The following is a 20,175-nucleotide window of genomic DNA, read 5'->3' on the forward strand; positions in this document are numbered from 1 at the left end:
CCAATCATCTCAGTTCTGCAAAAACTGAATAGCTTCTGCTGGTAATACGCTAGAAGAATGTAACCCTTTCTGTGAAGAACTCTATCCAGTAGTTTTGTATTTGGTGATTTCCTCCTTATTGATGACGAGTGATGGCATTGACTCCCCCCACCCTCATTAGCATGCCAGAGGTAGCACAGTAATGGAAGGACGAATACATGATTTATGAGATGTTGTCAATAAGATATCCCATATGATAAAAGGACTTTTCCCTCCGTCGCTCCTAGGTAACAGCAGCAGTCAATGGAAATCCTGATATCTTCCTAAGCTGCCAGGGCTCTCTCTTAGAGATAGACAATCCAATAGAGATAGACAATGCAATCCAATGAGATTTATGCTTTATACTTGTGGCTATCCTTCCACGTGCAGCAGCGCCCCTCCCATTCCATGTTTCACGTCCATGTACAGCTTCCTTCTTCCCTATGTTACTCTACTGTTTCCATTTGCAGTCTCCTATTCCATATGCAGCAATCCCTCTTCCAAGTCTAACCATTCCCTTGGTCAACAGGCGCTCAAGGCCAAGGCCTTTGTGGCCTTTACAGAAATCCAGCCTAACCCAGTACAGGATGCAAAGTTCTAAGAACAGGATGTTCCTTGTATTATACAAAGCAAGAAACACACATAGGACCTGATTTATGATTCCCATGCACAGGCAGCGCCGACAATTTTGCTGGTACTAATACTGGGGAGAGCAACGCCCATTAATATATAAGCACCACGCATGTTACCTAAATAACTTATGTGTTGCTATGGTAACACATGGCGTGAGGGGCTAATAGGTTAACAGGCGGTGGTCCCCCAGTTTTAGTACCGGTAACATTGCCGTATGCTGCCTGAACAAGGCAATTGTACAGCAATTTGGTAAATCAGGGCTATAGTCACGTAGTTAGCTTAATTTAAAAAAGACCTACATCCATTAAGTTTAACCAGAAAAATTGGTGCAACACTGTTGTACACCCTTATGTATGCCAGAGGATCCACATGCTAGATGAGACCTGGCCAAGTCAGCTGTTAAAGTCAATTGGAACCGCCTGTAAAAAAAAACCCCCAAAAAAGATAGATACTTACCTAAGGAGAGGGAAGGCTCTGGGTCCTATAGAGCCGTCCCTCTTCTCTCCCAGTGCCCTCGGTGTAGGGCTGGCTCCCGTGTTTGAATTCCCCACTGCTGGGGGACTTCGGAAGTGCAGGCATGTCCAAATTCCGGCACATGGAGCCATTTCTGGTGGCCTTGCGAAGCTTTCTGCAAACTTCCCAACGCTGGATCACAGGTGTGCTTTAAAATAAATAAAATGTGTATGGAGAACACGACATTCACTATGTAGTCCAGAGTACCACAGCAAATGTCATTTACCAAGTTTAGAAAACATTTTTTCTTTGAATTTTTAAAAAATATTTTCTCAAAAAACAAAAGTTCTTTCTGAATTTTTTTTTAATCGTCTTGTTCCCATTTTTGGGCCATTCCTATCGGCGGGTTGTTTGTAAATCGGAAGTTAAATAACTATAGGAAGAGTTTCTGATGCTGAAACAAGAATAATTACCGTAAAAGTGGGTGTCCTGAACAGTGTCGGACTGAGAGGTGGAAAAACTGAGGAAATCCACCTGCTGGCCAAGCAGCAATAACCCTGTGTTATCACTCCCAATAGAAATCTGTAGCAAGTCTGTGAGCAGCAACACCTGATTACTGCTGCTTAGCCAGCAAGTGGATTTCCTCATCTTTTCCATCTCCCAGTCCGACACTGGTCCTGAATAATTTGCTGCAGGGCTTCCTCAACAACCTAAACATAATGTACTTCTTGCTGGCTTGCCCATCCTTTAACAGAAATGCTCAGGCAGCAACATATTGGAAGCCCACCGTGCTATACAGCCAGCAGACCCCTTCCACAATACTAACCCAGCAAAGAGACCAACACCCTCCCGACTCCCCCTCCCTCCCCCCGCCTCTTATGAGTCAACTTTTAGATTTTTGCGCTGTAAATTTATGCACATTGCCAGAAAGGAGAGATTTTTAGTAAAATTCAGCTTGAATATATTCAGCGCAAGACAGGTGCACTCACGTAATAAATTGAGTTTTACGCTCTACAAAACTATTCCAATGTTAACTTATTGATGCGTATGTACTAGTTTGGTGGTTTACATCTATTTAAAGAGCAAAATTGCTTTAGCCAAATGTTTGCTATAAACAGGGGTGAGTGCAGCAAAAAAATCTGGGGCAGTTCACATTGGACGCTTTCCCGCCGCTTCCCGGCGATCGCGCTCGGGTCCACGATCCGGCGGCAAAATCTTCCAATTTCAGCGCGATTTGCGCTTGTGATTCCCATCAATAGAACGAGAATCACAGCGCAATCGCCCCGAAGGCGCTGCATGCTGCACGTTTGCGATTGATTGCAAACACTGCAATGTGAATGTATCCATACATTAGTAGCAGCGCTTTGCTGATCGCTGGCGATCTCCCCTCTGCTAGGCTCTGCGTTTTTGCCAGTTATCAGTGTGATTTTATATTTAATTAATTCACAGCATTAAAGAACTTGTGACAGTTTCTAAACCAGTTGCAATCCTATCTATGAAAATAAAAAATCTGACACTCCCAACAACCATTTCTTTAAGGAAACTATCGATAATACGATCGTTCGTGATCGATTGGTCATTGTTTTCATATACTACGACTTGTAAAAATCTGATTGAAAACACGATTGTGCCCTAAAAACTGTATCATTAATGGGCACCTTAAATAGTACCTAAATAGTACCTAAATTATAAACTAGGGTTGCCAAAATATATGAAATCACACATAATAAAGTGTGAATTCCTCACCCCCAGGGGCCGTATTACACATATGGTCTTGAAGTCCCCGCCCCCATCTGAAATCGGGCCAGGACAATTTGTTTTATTTCCTAAGCATAGGTGTAAAGGATTCTGGGGGATTGATGTCATAACTCCCCCCCCCCCCCCCCCCATGTACTTCTCTCAGCCCACAACCACTGTGAAAAGAGATGTAATCTAATCCAGGCAGGTAGACAGACATGTGGAATAAGATTTATAGCAAACAGACATGATAAAACAGGCTGCAGCAGTTTTTCTGTCTCCCACCTCTCCTACCCACTGTTAAAAGAGATGTAATTTGACCCAGGCCAGCAGAGGGCAGGGGAGAGCACCAGGCTGGAGGGGAGGACACAATGCTGGGAGTGTAGTTGCAAGCCATCAGCATGAGGAGAAAGATGGAGGTGCTACTGAAGATATAAATGTGAGTCTGGTATATCCACTACGATGTACCAGATGTAAACTTTGTATGTTCACCGCACAGTGCACAGTGCATAGACTACATATATCTACTTTTTTGGGGGGGTAGGAGGTAGACTTTAAGGGTCCATCTGAAAATGGCGCAGGGAGAAAAATGGCGCACCGTTCTGCCGATAAATGTATCATAAAACGCTATTTACCGTTTTAATGTAAATACAATAAAACGGTAAATTTTGTTTTATGATGAATTGATTTCAGAGCGGTGTGCCATGAAAAACATGCAGGGGGCTGCTAGTCTAGGCAGCGGGGGCTGGGGGAGAGAGGCAGCGGGACACTGGAGGGCATAGGCAGCGGATGTATGCAGAGGCATACGTTACCTTGTCCTGGGCCGGCGTTCGCTCCTTCCCTCCGCTCCTTCCATTAGTTTGCTGTAGTCCTGCAGCCGGCCAATCACCATGCGGGGACTGAAGCCACATGGTGATTGGCCGGCTGCAGGACTACAGTAAACGAATGGAAGAAGTGAAGGAGCGGAGGGAAGGAGCGATCGCCGACCCAGGACAAGGTAACGTATGCTTCTGCACATATCCCCCCGATGCCTATGCCCTCCAGTGTCCCGCTGCCTCTCTCCTCCCCCGACCCCCGCTGCATTTTTGAACATTTATAACGCTATTTAGCGTTATATGTGTACGGCACACTGCCTGCGCCATTTTTTAACACTTATAACGCTAAATAGCGTTATATAATGTAAGTCTATGGGGCGCCCCTTGTATTCCCCTGGCGCTGTGCGCCATTATTAACTGTCACGGACTTTAAGGCTCCTTCCACACTGCACAGGAATGTTTCTTTTATCGGAACTGAACGAAACAGATCCAATGCAAAGCAATGGGATCTGTTCACATCGGTCCATTCCAACAAGCGGAATGTGAGTTTGGGTCCTGCATCATATGCCGGATTGGCCAGACGAAGCGATGGAAGCCATTGGAATCAATGCTAGCCACTGCAGCTGTCCATTTGGCCCCTGCATGGAAAAAAAATGCTGGTATCCATCTCCCAGAGCCCCAGCAGGAGCATCAGACTCCCATTGGTCTGCAGTAGACCAATGGGAATCATCCCTCCCCAGGAATGATTCTCATTGTTTCACTGAGTAGGGGAAAATTGAAAACCCTCCCTGGTGCTCATGGAAGATTCCCATTGGTCTTTTGCAAACCAATGGCAGCCTGATGCTTCTGATGGGGCTCTGGTAGCTGGATACCGGTGTTTCTAGCAAGCAGAAGACTTGAATGGCAGCTGAAGTGGCGGTGGAGTAATGTAAGCGTAATGGCGATAAGTACAGGGTGGGTGGCGAAGCGAAAACAGAACGGACAGAAGTGGATGAAAAACTGATGCCTCGGTAAAGCCTCTTTGAGATGGGAGACTCCCGTGCAGTCTTATGTCTGCCGACCGCCAGTGCAATTTGGGTACAATTTAAATGCAACCAAATTGCAGGGGTGGTGTTACAGGGCAGCAGAGAACTGCGGCATGTCGAGTATGAACTCCACGGGTGGAGGGCACCTGTCCTACCTAGTACTTGGCCGGTGCAGGAAAGCAGCTGACAGGCAGTGCATTCACTGCCTGTCAGCTGCCTGTGTGAAAGGGGCCTTAGAAACTGATCCGTTTTTACAGGAAGGGGTGTAACTGGAGGGGAGCCCAACTACTAACCTTCACTTCCTCCATTACAGAGCACAATACACATGATGGCCACACTTGTGTTACATATCTCCTAACTTTTTGAGATCAGAAAGATGGACACTTAAGCCACGCCCCTGCCATACCTCTAACTACGCCCCTTCACACCCCTAATCACGCACACTATAAAGATTTCATAACAAAAATATGTTATTTTATAATTCAAACCACACTGCCCCTTTCTATCCTGGTTCATTTTCCTTCATATTAACATTTGAAAATAAGAAATATATTAATTTAAAGGATACCCAAGGTGACATGTGACATGATGAGATAGACATGTGTATGTACAGTGCCAAGCACACAAATAACTATGCTGTGTTCCTTTTTTTCTTTCTCTGTCTGAAAGAGTTAAATATCAGGTATGTAAGTGGCTGACTCAGTCCTGACTCAGACAGGAAGTGACTACAGTGTGACCTTCACTGATAACAAATTCCTATTTGTATCTCTTTCTTGCTCTCAGAATCCATTTTCTGCTAGGAAGGTGTTTTGTAGTTGGAATTTCTTATCAGTGAGGGTCATACTGTAGTCACTTCCTGTCTGAGTCAGGACTGAGTCAGCCACTTACATACCTGATATTTAACTCTTTCAGGCAGAGAAAGAAAAAAAGGAACACAGTCTAGTTATTTGTGTGCTTGGCACTGTACATACACATGTCTATCTCATCATGTCACATGTCAGTTTGGGTATCCTTTAAGGATGGGAATAAAGTTCAGAGTCAATTAAACACATTTGTCAGTAGAAAAATACATATATTTACATAGATCTGTACATCAGTCCTGAAAGAGGGACAGCTGAGGAGGAAAGAGGGCCAGAGGGACAGGGTTCCAAAAGAGGGACAGTTGGGAGCTATAGTTTTATGACCCTTGTGAGATAGGCCACAAGGCCATGAAGAGCACCAAGAGGAGGAAAGGGAAGGGGTGTGAACATTTGGAGGGGTTGATCATCAAAGTTTTGCTGGGGGCTCCCATGAAATGCAGTTACGCGGCTGTTTACAGGGTCAGGTTTTCATGCAATACAACGTGAATCCAGCATTTAGCTTCAGCAGGCATTCACTGCCAGGGTCAGATTTACCATAAGGCACTGTAGGCACGTGCCTACGTGCGCCTGATGATGGATAGGCGGCCCACTCCCTCCTCCCCCATGCAGAGTCTTGATGAGAGTATAAATGATTGGTCACTCACCCAGCTCTTGACATTCCACTGATGAGTTCTTCCTTCAGTCAGGGGCACCTCTAGCTACCTAATACTAAGGGGCACCTGTAGCTACTTATGAGGAGCAAGAGAAAAGGGACAGCTGGGCCAGCCAGTACACTTGTGTTGCGGGTTGGCGGGAGGGTTGTAGGTTCATGGAGGGTGAAATCTAAGCAGCCAGGACATCTGTGCCTATAAGCTCCAGTGCGGTAAATCCGGCGCTGCTCACTGCGGTTAGGATTGTTCACCATCCGCCATACAAGCAGAAACATGGAAATGCTTGCAGTAGAAATGGCATAAGTGTGGGGGAAAAAAACAGGAGAAAAAAGGAGTAAAAAGGCACAGAAACAAGGCAAACAATTTTGTGCATTGATGCAGCGTTTCTGCCTATAGGCGTACTATTTAACGTGAAACACTCCTCACGATGTAGGAGAGCCGATTCATAACGCCTGCGTTTATTTTATTAATTTCATGTACACATCGGGACCGCCGCCCGCCAAGCGCACCTTTATCTTAAAAAAAAAAATGCGCCTCCTTATCTGGACGCTGCAGGTTGCCGCGCAGAATGCAGAACTAACCTGTTCGCCTAGCCAGGGACGGCAGCGTGGCCCTTTCACAAATGTCAGCGGGGACGCTGGGGACGTATGGCGGTCGGCGCCGGTGACATGGAGATGGAGAGGGGAGAGAGCTCTGGGAGCGGAATAATGATAAACATATATATTGGCAGTCTCCGAGCCTCCCATCCCTCACACATGTTTGGAAGATTACACTCTAATGCACTGCCGAGATAATAGGGCTGCTGAAGCAAGTCATTAGAATTTCCATTCACATTGTCACCGCGCTCTGACTTGAAGATTCTTTACCCACAACTCTAAATGCACAATGATCTCGCCGTGTCGCTGGCGGCAGAAAAGCCTACCTGCCTCCCAGACACCAGGCATCGATTCTGCTATTCAATGGAAACAATTGCTGGTATTTTTTTTCTTTCTTTTCAGTTTTTTTTTTCTTTTTTGTGTTTTTGTTTTTTTTTATGCAGTGCTTTGCAGCTAAAGGCATAATTAGCAGAAATGAATGTGAGAAAGAAGAAAACCTTTTGTCTTTTGTCTGTTGCTTGTGGAGATTTCTGATGCTGTCTTCCGCCTGTTGCTCCGCTGGCCGCTGCTTGAAGCTGCAACGGAAAGTGGAAAGAGGGAATACATTAGTGACATCATATTGTGTGTGTGTGGGGGGTATAAATACGTAAAAACAAGCAGATTCAGATTTTATGCCATTGCATTTGGCAAACATATTTATACTGTATAAACGTATAATTGTTTTGCTTTCTTAGAATTCCTTGCTGCTGTTAAAGTGGCCATGAGATAGGGGAATTAAAACATGTATACATACCTGGGGATTCCTCCAACCCCCTCCGGCCTGATTGGTCCCTTGCCTCCGCAACTGGCCCCGGTAAGTTGTCCAGTCGGCACAGGCACAGAACGTATGTGCAGTTGGCTCTGGACCAAAGGACTTTCTGGGGCCATTTGCAAAAGAAAAGTGACGGACTATTTTTTCTTGGGCCAGTGTGCATGTTTTTGAAGGATGACTGGGTGATGCGTTTGGGTATGGCAGGGTGGAGCAGCTTTTTACAACAGCGCTGTTGTTTTTAATGATGTGTCTACGCACACTTTTATGTTTTGCTATGTCACAGAGTAACCATTAAACCAATCCTTTTTCACGACAACCATGTCACAGATTGATTTATTGTAGGAGAATTGTGGAGGTTCGGTTCGAAAAACCAAGTGAAATACAAGGTAAATTGGTGGGTGTCAATAATTTTTCTCTTTACCTTTTCCCCATAATATAGCCATTTGCAAAAACAGGAGGTGGAGGACAGTGGCGAGTGAGCGATTAGGCCAGAGGTGACTGGTGGAAGCCCCAGGTATGTATACATTTTTAATTTTCCCCCGTCTCAGGGTCACTTCAAAGAGATACTGTAACAACATATAGTACTGTAGAATGCAGTTAATTATTCAGGAGTTTGAGGGGGAATCAGCCAGGAAGGGGGAGAAGTTGGCACAGCGGTGGGGAGGGGAGTCGGATCCCCCCTTACATGGGGCTCCCCCGTCCGTGCTCCACCTCCAGCTATTTGTGCAATATTTCATTAATCAGGCAGCGGGGGAAGCAATGACTCACCTACTTCCTTAATCCAGCGCTGCGTTCCACTGCTCACGTCACTTCCTGCAATGACGCCCACTGTACTGAACAGTGGGCGGCATTGCAGGAAGTGACACAAGCGGTGGGGACTCATGTCCCCAGGTGGGTTATTCGTGGTTTGTATGTGTGTTCTATAAAGCACCGTGTGGTGACATAGAGTATGGCTCTACTCGTTTTTCATTCCATTGATCTTCTTGAGCTAGGCCAGCTGGAGACCAAACACATTACCAGTGGTCTGATCCTGGAAGCCGCATTGTTTTCTAAATTGCATAGACAGACTGAAGTTTCTGAAATGTTTTTAGGAGGCAAAATCAATAAATCAATAATGCATTATATAGCATTAGTGGTCATGGCCCGGGGCAATTTGCGGCCATAAATTAACTGTAGCATACTTATAAGCTGCTTATTCTTTAGCATCTCTCAAGCCTGTTCTCAGTAGGGCTGGTTTAAGCCACACGGGGGCCTCAGGGCAAAAATAACATGGGGACTCCCAGGGCCCCCACACTGACAGACCTCCCAGGTGGCCTCCCCTGATGGCTCCCTTTGTCCCCCATTTGGTAGTGCAGCTGCCTTGAAATCTCTCACCTTTCCCGACGGCTACTCAGTCCCACTCTCCGTCTTCAGCCCCATTGCCTGCGTCTTCTCCATCCAGCGCTTGTTATGTGTAAATAACATGCATCGGCAAAAAGAAGACGCAGGCAACGTGGTTTAAGATGGAGCTCGGGACAGAGCCGCCACTGGATGAGGTGAGATATTTCAAGGCAGCTGAACTACCAAACATGCAAGAGGCCACCGGGAGCCGTCAGGGGGAGGCCACCTGGGGGTCCGGCCGGCCAGGGGGCCCCTGGAGTCCCCATGTTATTTTTGCCCTGAGGCCCCCATGTGGCTTAAACCGGCCCTTTGCATCCATGGCAGTGACGGCCCTGGTTCTCAGACACGCCCCTTTTTAGCTTTCCAAGCTGAACGTACGGTGATGATGTTATAATCTGCACCCTCCACCAGAGCTGAGGGCAAGGCTAGATTTTTCCGCCTCTAGAGCAACTTTTTTGTGGTCACCCAACTATTATAAGGGAAACCCCCACTTCCATTTTTACTTTCATAAAAAGCAATCAAGCAGCATGTATAGCTGGCACTGGGAAGCATCTTCCATGTGTTGTTCCACATTTACATCCTCCCTTTTCCATTTAGGAAAAGCCACCCCTCTCCATATGAAGCCAACCCCTCTCTTCCATGCCCAGCCGCCCCTTGGGCCGCAGCCGCCCAAGGCCTAGGCCTTTAATGCATCTCCAGCAAAAATGTCCCTGCCTGTTGGATCGGCTCCTTTTTGTGAAAGCATTACATCACCAGGCACTCGCATTTTCGAGGCTCTGAAAGTCCTTTTGTTGTTGCTATAGCAGAGACTGCATCTAAATGGAGGTTTTTAATCTGCGATCATGGAGTCCAGCCGTTACACCAGTACATTAGGTAGACCGTTCTTCTAAAGTGGGCGTACCAAGACGACATCTCACAGAGTAAATACAGGAAAATGTGGGTTCTTTTTTTTTCCCTCTCAAAAGAGAATGAAGCAGTAGACAATCAGAGGAGTCATTTTCTAGCGAGACAAAGGGCTGTTTGGATCACAGCGTGGCAATCAGGTGTTTGATAGTGTTAAACATAACAGTTAAGAGCACTCCAAAGAATAAAGGGAGCAGTAATCTCTATATTTTCCTCGTTCGGCACAACGGGTTTCTATACGGTGCCACGCAGTGTGTTATAGTCACAATGCGAATGCTGAGTGCCTGTATCACTCAGCACGGCACAAAACTGCATTCCTAAGGACACAATGAAGTATTCAAATTTATGACAATTAATTAAAATTTGACCTAGGTATGATAAGATGTCCTTGCAGCAGGGGCTGATGGGACGTTGCTACTGAGCCTGCAATAAACCCAATCTATTTTTTTGTAAATGGTTTCTTTGCATGCAACACAAAGCAAAAGTCCAGCAATTATTCTGGACACACGATGCAAAGGCTCAACTATAATACAGTATTGGTGAAAAAAATAACCTGTCTAGATACCTACAGTACATTTTTTAGCTAGAGATTGAAGAAGTCATATGGCGTATGATCTACCTTCTTCTTGGAAGTAGACCTTCCTCTTTGGAATGTTTTGAAATAAAAAATTGACCTTCCTCCTTCAAAGAGCAGCTGAGGGGAACTTTGCATCCTCTACCCCAATCTTCTGCCTGTAAGGTGTCTTTTTTTACAACCAGGAGGGGTGGATTTTGGTAACCCCATCCCTCTGTCCCTCTTTCTTCCTCAATTGTCCCTCTTTAAGAACTGATGTGCAGATCTGTGTAAATATAGGTATTTTTCTACTGAAAAATGTGTTTAATTGACCCTAAACATTGTCCCCATCCTTTAAAGAGACCCTGTACTAAAGAAAACGTCCTCTGGGGGGTACTTACCTCGGGAGGGGGAAGCCTCAGGGTCCCAATGAGGCTTCCCCTCCCCTGTAGCTGCAGGCAGTCCAGCACTGGCTCCCCCGGAGTGTCCCGCAATCCCCCTCGACAAGCCTGACAACGCTTGATATACTTACCTTCCCTGGACCCAGCAGGGGCGCTGTTGCGGCTCTCAGCACGGAAATAGATGGAAATAGTAAATCTCTGTCGGGTCTGCTCTACTACGCAGGTGCATTAAACTTGCGCCAGCGCAGAAGAGCGGACTGACAACGATTCGGCTATTTCCACCTATCTCCGAGTGGAGAGCTGATACTGCGCCTGCGCTGGAGCCGGGAAGGTAAATATTTACATCCCCGCTGTTCAGAGGGGCACAGCGAGGCCACCGCGGGACACAGAAGGACGGGGGAAGCCTCGATAGGATCCGGAGGCTTCCCCCACCCGAGGAGAGTACCCCCCAGGGGAACTTTTTTTAGTTACAGGTTTTCTTTAAATTGATGTATTTCTTATTTTCAGATGTTAATATGAAGGTAAATGAACCAGGATAGATAGGGGCAGGGTGGTTTGTATTATAAAATAACATCCTATTCTTATGAAATCTTTATGGTATGTGTGGTTAGGGGTGTGCCATTGCGTGGTTAGGGGCGTGGCATGGGTGTGGCTTAATTGTCCCACTTTCCTATCAAAATATTGGGAGGTATGCTACTGATTGGAATGAAGTTCAATCCTGGGTTAGAGTTCCTCTTTAAGTTTTGGCATCCAATGACACCACCTTGCATTCACCTTGCTGAGTCACCTGCCAGGGTTTTATGTGGGACTTTGCGCTTTATTATTTCACAGCAACATTCTCTCCCTAAACACGTAAGCGTCTGTGTAATATTGGAGTCACACATCCAGCCTTCCCACAAATGTCACTTTCAAGCATGGGAAGCTTAATGCTGGCGTTGGCTGCTCTCTATGCTCCATATAATTCGGGGCCTTTTTTTTATGCATTCACTTACTCAACGTGTCAAAGCCAGAAGGACGGCACTATTACCTGCTACCATCATTGATTTCTCCCGTCCTGTTTTCCTAAAATTACACTTCCCCAGCGTTTCCCTGCGTAGCGGTTTAGAATTTCGCCCTGGCGTGTCAGATAAGTACAGCGGCTGGCGGGGCCTATAAGTTTCTGTTTTCATATTGCACATTCTCAGCTTTTAAAGTGTCATAATTTTATCCCACCCTGACATCATTGTCCCTATTTTTAGATGCGTGTCTCTGTGCGCTCTTCTTGAATGTCTTTGCGTGAACTCTCACTATATCAGCTGTCAGCCAGCCGCAGCTAGGAGATACACGGAGGCCCTCTGTATGGGCAAAACCTTAAAAAGAATAAGGCCTCATTCACATCAGGGCCGTTTCTGTGCACTTTTCACAGCGCATTGCCCTGTGTGCTCTGCAAGGTATTGATATTCTCATGTCATTGAATGAGCCTGGTTCACGTCTTGGCACTGGGCTGAGCTGCATTACAAAAAACCTAGCGTTGCATGCATTTCTGTGCATTGACCTGAAAAGCGCACATCAATGTAAGTGAATGGGTGTGCTTTTTTTTAGCGCATAGCAGCGCATAACTTTTTTTACCCCTATTTGGAAAAAAAATACATTTACATATGAAAATAAAGCTTTATTGACAACTGCTACAGCTACAATAAGCAAAACATAGCTTAAAAAAAGCGCACTGCAATGCACTGAAATGCGTGACCATCTAATATCCCGCGCATATGCGCGGCCGTTCCCTGGGAAACTGCAGCCCTAGGACTTGACGCCAATTGGCGTTAGGCGGTCCTGGGGCTGCCGCCGCGGTCACGCCCATCGGCGTGAGGCGGTCCCCAAGAAGTTAAGTTACTTTTGAAAGTTTCAGGCAGAAGCTCAATACTAAAACTTATCGCAAACAGGCACATATATTTCTGTCCATCAGGGAGCAGTGATGTAATACGACAACTCACAAGTCTGTAGGTATTGGGCAGAGTCTTGAAAACTGCACCTGCTAATACGCATCCTTATCACAAGGAAAGTAATCTCCCTCCACCCGTCTATAACCCCCCCCCCCCCCCCCCACCAGGCACGTCCGCCGGATCGGAGGCTAGTTTAACCTTAAGCTTTAAAGGAATTATGTTCTCTATCCACAGAGGATCTGCAGAGGCAGGTGGGGAGGCGCAGGCTCGCATACAATGTGGGGATTTGGCTGGATTGCGATTGCACGAGAGCAGCGAGGAAAGCCAGGCTTAATTTCTCTTTCTCGAGCCGGTTGGTGGAAAGGGAATTTTAGGTAATTGGCAGGACAACATACATAATGCAAAATTCCCCACTGCTAGAGCTTGCCAGCAAAAAAAAAGGAACTAATTAAAAAAACGCTTCTAACATTTTAAGGCAGAACTCCCGGCAGCGAGACGCACGTTAGCTAAAGGGCCCATACCAACAGTTTAGGCAATAAAATATATAATTACCTTAGTGAGTGCCTTCAAGCCCAACAACAGCCAAAACTGACAAGACAAATTTTAATAGCAATTAAGACGGTGACTGAATATAAACATTGTACAGAAGCAAAGTGATGGACAGAAACTTTTTATGGGCTAAATGGGATTGATTCTGCACTAAAGTTTGTTTCCTACCTTCTCTCGATTTGGCTGGTGGGCGGATCAATCAGGTGTGATTGTGACACACAAAGTGGAAAGAAGGTGTGACCATGTGACACATAAAGTAGGAAGAAGGTGTGACCATGTGACACAAAGTAGGAAGAAGGTGTGACCATGTAACACACAAAGTAGGAACAAGGTATGACCATGTGACACACAAAGTGGGAAGAAGGTATGACCATGTGACACACAAAGTAGGAAGAAGGTATGACCATGTGACACATAAAGTAGGAAGAAGGTGTGACCATGTGACACATAAAGTAGGAAGGTGTGACCATGTGACACACAAAGTAGGAAGAAGGTATGACCATGTGACACATAAAGTAGGAAGAAGGTGTGACCATGTGACACATAAAGTAGGAAGGTGTGACCATGTGACACACAAAGTGGGAAGAAGGTGTGACCATGTGACACACAAAGTAGGAAGAAGGTGTGACCATGTGACACACAAAGTAGGAAGAAGGTGTGACCATGTGACACATAAAGTAGGAAGGTGTGACCATGTGACACACAAAGTAGGAAGAAGGTGTTACCATGTGACACATAAAGTAGGAAGGTGTGACATGTGACACACAAAGTGGGAAGAAGGTGTGACCATGTGACACATAAAGTAGGAAGACGGTGTGACCATGTGACACACAAAGTGGGAAGAAGGTGTGACCATGTGACACACAAAGTAGGAAGAAGGTGTGGCCATGTGACACACAAAGTAGGAAGAAGGTGTGGCCATGTGACACACAAAGTAGGAAGAAGGTGTGGCCATGTGACACACAAAGTAGGAAGAAGGTGTGGCCATGTGACACACAAAGTAGGAAGAAGGTGTGACCATGTGACACATAAAGTAGGAAGGAGGTGTGACCATGTGACACACAAAGTAGGAAGAAGAAGTGACCATGTGACCCACAAAGTACGAAGAAGGTGTGACCATGCAACACACCGCTAAGAACTAGAACATTAGTAGAAAAGAAAGTAGTCTCCTATTGTTTTCCAGTACAGGAAGAGTTAAAAAAAAACGTAAGTTGTTATCTATGCAAAAGGGCTTCAGTTGAATACAGTCTTGTTTTCTGAAGCCATTAAACAGCCAAGAAACAGTGAGGGACAGTTTGAGATAAGGTTTGCTGCAGGAAAGTTCAAGGGGTAATTATTTCTACTTTGTTTTAGAGCTTAAAAATGTGTGTTTTGTAAACTGCAACTGTTACAGAATAATGCAACGCTATAACAAAAAGCCGTATAACTGAAGATAAAAATATGAGACTATTTTCTTTGCTACTAATGTTCTATTTGTTAGCCGTACTACACATACAATTCATTATATCATACTTTTTACCCTTCAGGTTTGCTTTAAAGGATACCCGAAGTGACATGTGACATGATGAGATAGACATGTGTATGTACAGTGCCAGGCACACAAATAACTATGCTGTGTTTCATTTTTTCTTTCTCTGTCTGAAATGGTTAAATATCAGGTATGCAAGTGGCTGACTCAGTCCTGACTCAGACAGGAAGTGACTACAGTGTGACCCTCACTGATAAGAAATTCCCCTTTTTATCTCTTTCTTGCTCTCATAAGCCGTTTTCTGCTAGGAAAGTGTTTTATAGTTGGAATTTCTTATCAGTGAGGGTCACACTGTAGTCACTTCCTGTCAGGACTGAGTCAGCCACTTACATACCTGATATTTAACTATTTCAGGCAGAGAAAAAAAAACAAAAAGGAACACAGCATAGTTATTTGTGTGCTAGGCACTGTACAAACACATGTCTATCTCGTCATGTCACATGTCACTTCAGGTATCTTTTAAAAAAACACTTCTACTTAAAATGTGTTGGTGGGGGACCCCCTTAACGTGCTCCTTACAGGAAACATATCTATCATGCTGAGCGCTGGGCTCCGGCAACAGAGGAACACATGGTAAACTGTCATCCTAAAGCAATGGAAATGCATTTTAAACCTGAGGCTTAAATCTACAAGTAATTAAACCCCTCTATATAGCCGGAGTATTTAATTTTTAGTTTTATGTGTTAAAAGCTTGTCTCCCGGCTTTGTGGAGGGAATATGTGGCATTTGCATTTCACCGAGTCTCTCGGTAGAATTCAGCAGCCCTAGATTCGCTGGAAGCCGGGGTGCAGCCGCAGTCACTTCACAAGAGAGGAAGGGAAGCATTTCTACCCTCTGGGGGTTCCTCTGGGATGCAATAAAGTGGAGACAGGACCTGTTTGCCCAAAGTGGGACATGCTGAAGATAGAGCGGACAAAATATAAAAATATCATACTGCACTGGCCCATCTGCCAGCGGAATTGTTAAGGAAATGCCTTCTAAAACTGACTGTTTAGATAAATTATTATTATTATTATTATTATTATTATTATTTAGTATTTTATATAGAACTGACATCTTCCCCAGCACTTTACAGAGTACATAGTCATGCCACTGACTGTCCTCAGAGAAGCTCACAATCTAATCCTACAATAGTCACAGTCTAATGTCCTACCATATTATTATTATGTATTTATATAGCACTGACATCTTCTGCAGCACTTTACAGAGTACATAGTCATGCCACTGACTGTCCTCAGAGGAGCTCACAATCTAATCCTACCATAGTCATAGTCTCATGTCCTACCATATTATTATGTATTTACATAGCACTGACATCTTCTGCAGCACTGTACAGAGTACATAGTCATGTCACTAACTGTCCTCAGAGGAGCTCACAATCTAATCCTACAATAGTCATAGTCTAATGTCCTACCAAATTATTATTATGTATTTACATAGAACTGACATCTTCTGCACCACTTTACAGGCTTGTACATAGTCATGTCACTAACTGTCCTCAGAGGAGCTCGCAATCTAATCCTACAATAGTCATAGTCTAATGTCCTACCATATTTATGATGTATTTATATAGCACTGACATCTCCTGCAGCACATTACAGAGCACATAGTCATGTCCCTGACTGTCCTCAGGGGAGGTCACACTTTAATCTAATCCTACCATAGTCATAGTCTAATGCCCTACCATATTATTATTATGTATTTATATAGCACTGACATCCTCTGCAGCACATTACAGAGTACATAGTCATGTCACTGCCTGTCCTCAGAGGAGCTCACAATATAATCCTTACCATAGTCATAGTCTAATGTTCACCTCACACACAGCCTGAAGTTGACCAACAATCTGTAGTAGTCTAGGATACGATATATGGCGGAGCACCGCAAATGCACTGGCCAGGTGTAAAACCGGCCTTAGAGACCTTGACAAAGAGATCTTGAGCTGTACCATTACCTTTTCCTTTACTTTTAAACACCACCATCTAACATCCTGCAATCCCTGACTTATGTGACGTATGTAGATATGGATCACAATGTCCAGCTGAGAACACCTTCCATCGTAAGTAGGACAAACAGATCCGTCAAAATGTATGAAGCCGCCCAACAGAAAAAAAGACTTGTGTGAATATCAGGGCCATCCAGATGATCCTTAAGTGGGGGTGCTCAAATTTTTTAAAAAAAGGGTCCCAACCCCCCCCCCCCCCCATTCTTCCAGGCTGAATGCTTTTTACCGCCCCAGGCCCTTGGAGGAAGAAGTGATACCTCCCAAACAAAGGTAAGAGCACCCCCCCCCCCCACAATTTCCCCTCCCCTAAACAACCCTGATAAAAACCTGCAATTGTTGGCCTTCCCCCACCTCTCTCCCGGACATGTGGCCTGTTACTGCCCCCCCCCCCCCCCCAACACACAGTCTGTCACTACTGACCACGCACTCCCTCCTCTTCACGGTAAGGGCCTAAGTCCACTAACGCAATTGTGCGCAGTTATTTCCGCTTTTCAATAACACATCAATGTTACAGATGCTGAAAAGCAGACACAACTGCGTACACCTGCGCACAACTGCGTTAGTGGGCTCAGGCCCTAACTGTTGTCTCTCCCTCTGGCAGCCTCGTCTGTTACGTGACATCAGGTTGATGTGACGTGGTTGCCATGGTGCCCTAATAGGAAGTTGTTCCTTCCTTCACCTTGTTGTCTCTGTGACTGTCCCCGTATCTGTCGGTGGAGGTAAGGGCACCAGTACCCAGCGGCCTGTCAGTGCTGTTGTGGTCCTTTAAGGAGCAAGGCCCCTCCCCCCCGAGCCTGGCGAATATACAATCTGGTCATAAACAGTCTCTTTGACCGATAATCTACAGGTCTGTATGTGGCTTCAGACAAGCGGATACCGTACCCAGTCTTCAGTTCTAAAGAGTTAATTTATCCTTCACACAGGAATAATTATCGGTGATGGCTTCATTTAATGCTTGCGCTCGCTACCTCCATTCCCTCTACATCTAATTATATTTTCCGTATTTCAAGCCTGCAAAATGCTCCGGCCAAGTCTAATTTCATTTTTTTCTCTTCTTTTCTCTGGAAGGTGCTGATATGAAAGCAATCAGCATCCTTTCTGAGGTTTACAGGTTGCTTTATTGAGCGTGATTATGTATTTGCTGGGTAAAATACGCACAAATCAAAGGAAGCTTTGAATTTATGGCGTACAGGGCATTTGGTGAGACCCCACCTATAGCACTGAGTACACTGGCCTACCCAAAATGGAGTACATATCCGCATGGGCTGTGGGACTTTTTAAAGGATACCCGAAGTGACATGTGACATGACGAGATAGACATGTGTATGTAAAGTGCCTAGCACACAAATAACTGTGCTGTGTTCCTTTTTTTTCTTTCTCTGTCTGAAAGAGTTAAATATCAGGTATGTAAGTGACTGACTCAGTCCTGACTCAGACAGGAAGTGACTACAGTGTGACCATCACTAATAAGGGTCCACTAGAAGGTCAAGGAATGCTATGAGGGAATTGCCAGACAACCTGGCAGCTGGCCATCCTGCCCAGCAGAAAGCCAGACCAGCCAGCACAGAAAGCCAGGTAACTCTGCCTAGTTATGTTGAAGTGACACTGACTATTTATGCAATATGCTTCATTTTTTTTTTTTTGTATTAATGGAGAGGCGTGCATCATCCAACATTTTGCTGGGCAGGCCTACTTAGATTGTTGCTACGTTCATTTAAATTTGGCTCCACCCAAGATCACACCCACATTCTGATGCCACACCCATTTTTCAGCTGGAGTGTCCAAAAGTGCCCTGGATCTTTTAGGATCCTAGCAACACTCCTGAGGAATTTCCTCCCAATCAGTAGCTGATACCCCCTTTCCCACAAGAAATCTTTACTTTTTATCGGATAGATCATCAGAGGTGTCTGTATGGCTGATATTGTGCTGAAACCCCTCCCACAGTGAGAGGTCAGCACCTAGGTACTGACAACCACATTGTGGGAGCCTTGTTGCATTGTGGGAAATAACAGTTGTTTCCAACTGCCAAAAAAAGCAGCATCTCCTTCCAATGACATCACCTGCCAGCAGTAAAAATGCCACCATGTGATAAATGTCAGAATGTAAATCAGGAAGAGGAAAGATTTTACAATGGGCAAACACTGACTAAATCATTTATACATAATTATTGTAAAAATTACGCACTTTTTTTATTATGTTATTTTCACTGGATTTCCTCTTTAAGAAAAATCTGTTCCATCCAGCCAAACGAAAAACCCTTCCGGCACCCAGAAATGAATTATCAGCTAAAACCAGCTTCACATTGGAGTCCAATCTGACCCCAATACTGCCAGTTAAATAAGCATTTGGATAATTCACACGACGGAATTCAAAGGTATTCTCAGGCACAATGTGAAGGGAAGGATTACAAATTAATCATATTCTTTGTTTTATACATTCGAGATGGGCGAATAATCTGCGCGAGGATTGATCGGTGTGCCGTTCGCTGGAAAGGAGATTTCATATTATCACATTTGCATGCTTTGAAGTAGTTATCTGGAATGTGGTAATACGGGCCCAGCATAATATGTAGACGCATCAAGGCCTAAAGGAAGCAGAGTCATTGTCTGTACACTAAGGCGGAGCCAACAGGCTCCCAGGTCACTGAAAGGTCGTGATCGGGGGATGGTCAATGGGATGCGAATAGTTGATGAGCACTGAGCAGGTGCAAATTTTATGCAGTTTGGACATGTATTAATTAAATACAGCGATATATATTTGCATAAAAAGTGCTATTAACTTAAAGAGGAACTGTAGTAAAAATAACAATGAATAAAATTGCTTATTTTTTAAAATAGCCATTTAATTTTTTTTAAAGATTCTTTATTTAGAAAGACATTTTGACAGAACTCAAAAACAAACATTCTGCAAACACATAGAAACACAAATAACAATTTCAGCTAGAGGAAAAGAAGGCCGGCGGCCAAGAATGGTATAAAAAAGCCAAACAAGGTGGCGAACAACTATTACCATCTTGAGACTAAAGTCCTCTGCAATCCTCCGTTCAGAAGCCAAAACAACAGATATGTTAAACAACACCTCACATAATCTGAGCAAAATAGGGACATAGCCATCAGGGATGGTCGGAATTGCCAATTTCCGCTTACGCGGAAAATTCGCATTCTACCATTGCCAATTACCTCCTGCTACCGCTTCCGATTTCCGCATACCGATGCGGATTTTCGCGATAATTTCCGCCAACTTTAACATAGATTTTCTCAAAAACTACAAGGTCTATTTGCAAAAAAAAAAATCCCTCTTATTCCCACTCTTCTGCTTAACCTCCTTAGCGGTATG

The 20,175-nt window shown here is 44.8% G+C and overlaps 1 protein-coding gene across 1 annotated transcript in view; it reads right to left on the bottom strand.

The window, feature by feature from the left end:
* Nucleotides 1–20,175, bottom strand: part of GFRA4 (GDNF family receptor alpha 4) — a 733,069-nt gene that overhangs the window by 231,745 nt on the left and 481,149 nt on the right. The window contains exon 2 of the mRNA XM_068274699.1: nucleotides 7,285–7,362. Coding sequence (XP_068130800.1) covers nucleotides 7,285–7,362 — 78 coding nt within the window. The remainder of the gene's footprint in view (nucleotides 1–7,284; nucleotides 7,363–20,175) is intronic.

This window comes from Hyperolius riggenbachi, chromosome 1 (assembly GCF_040937935.1).
Source record: "Hyperolius riggenbachi isolate aHypRig1 chromosome 1, aHypRig1.pri, whole genome shotgun sequence".
NCBI classification, from domain to species: Eukaryota; Metazoa; Chordata; class Amphibia; order Anura; family Hyperoliidae; genus Hyperolius; species Hyperolius riggenbachi.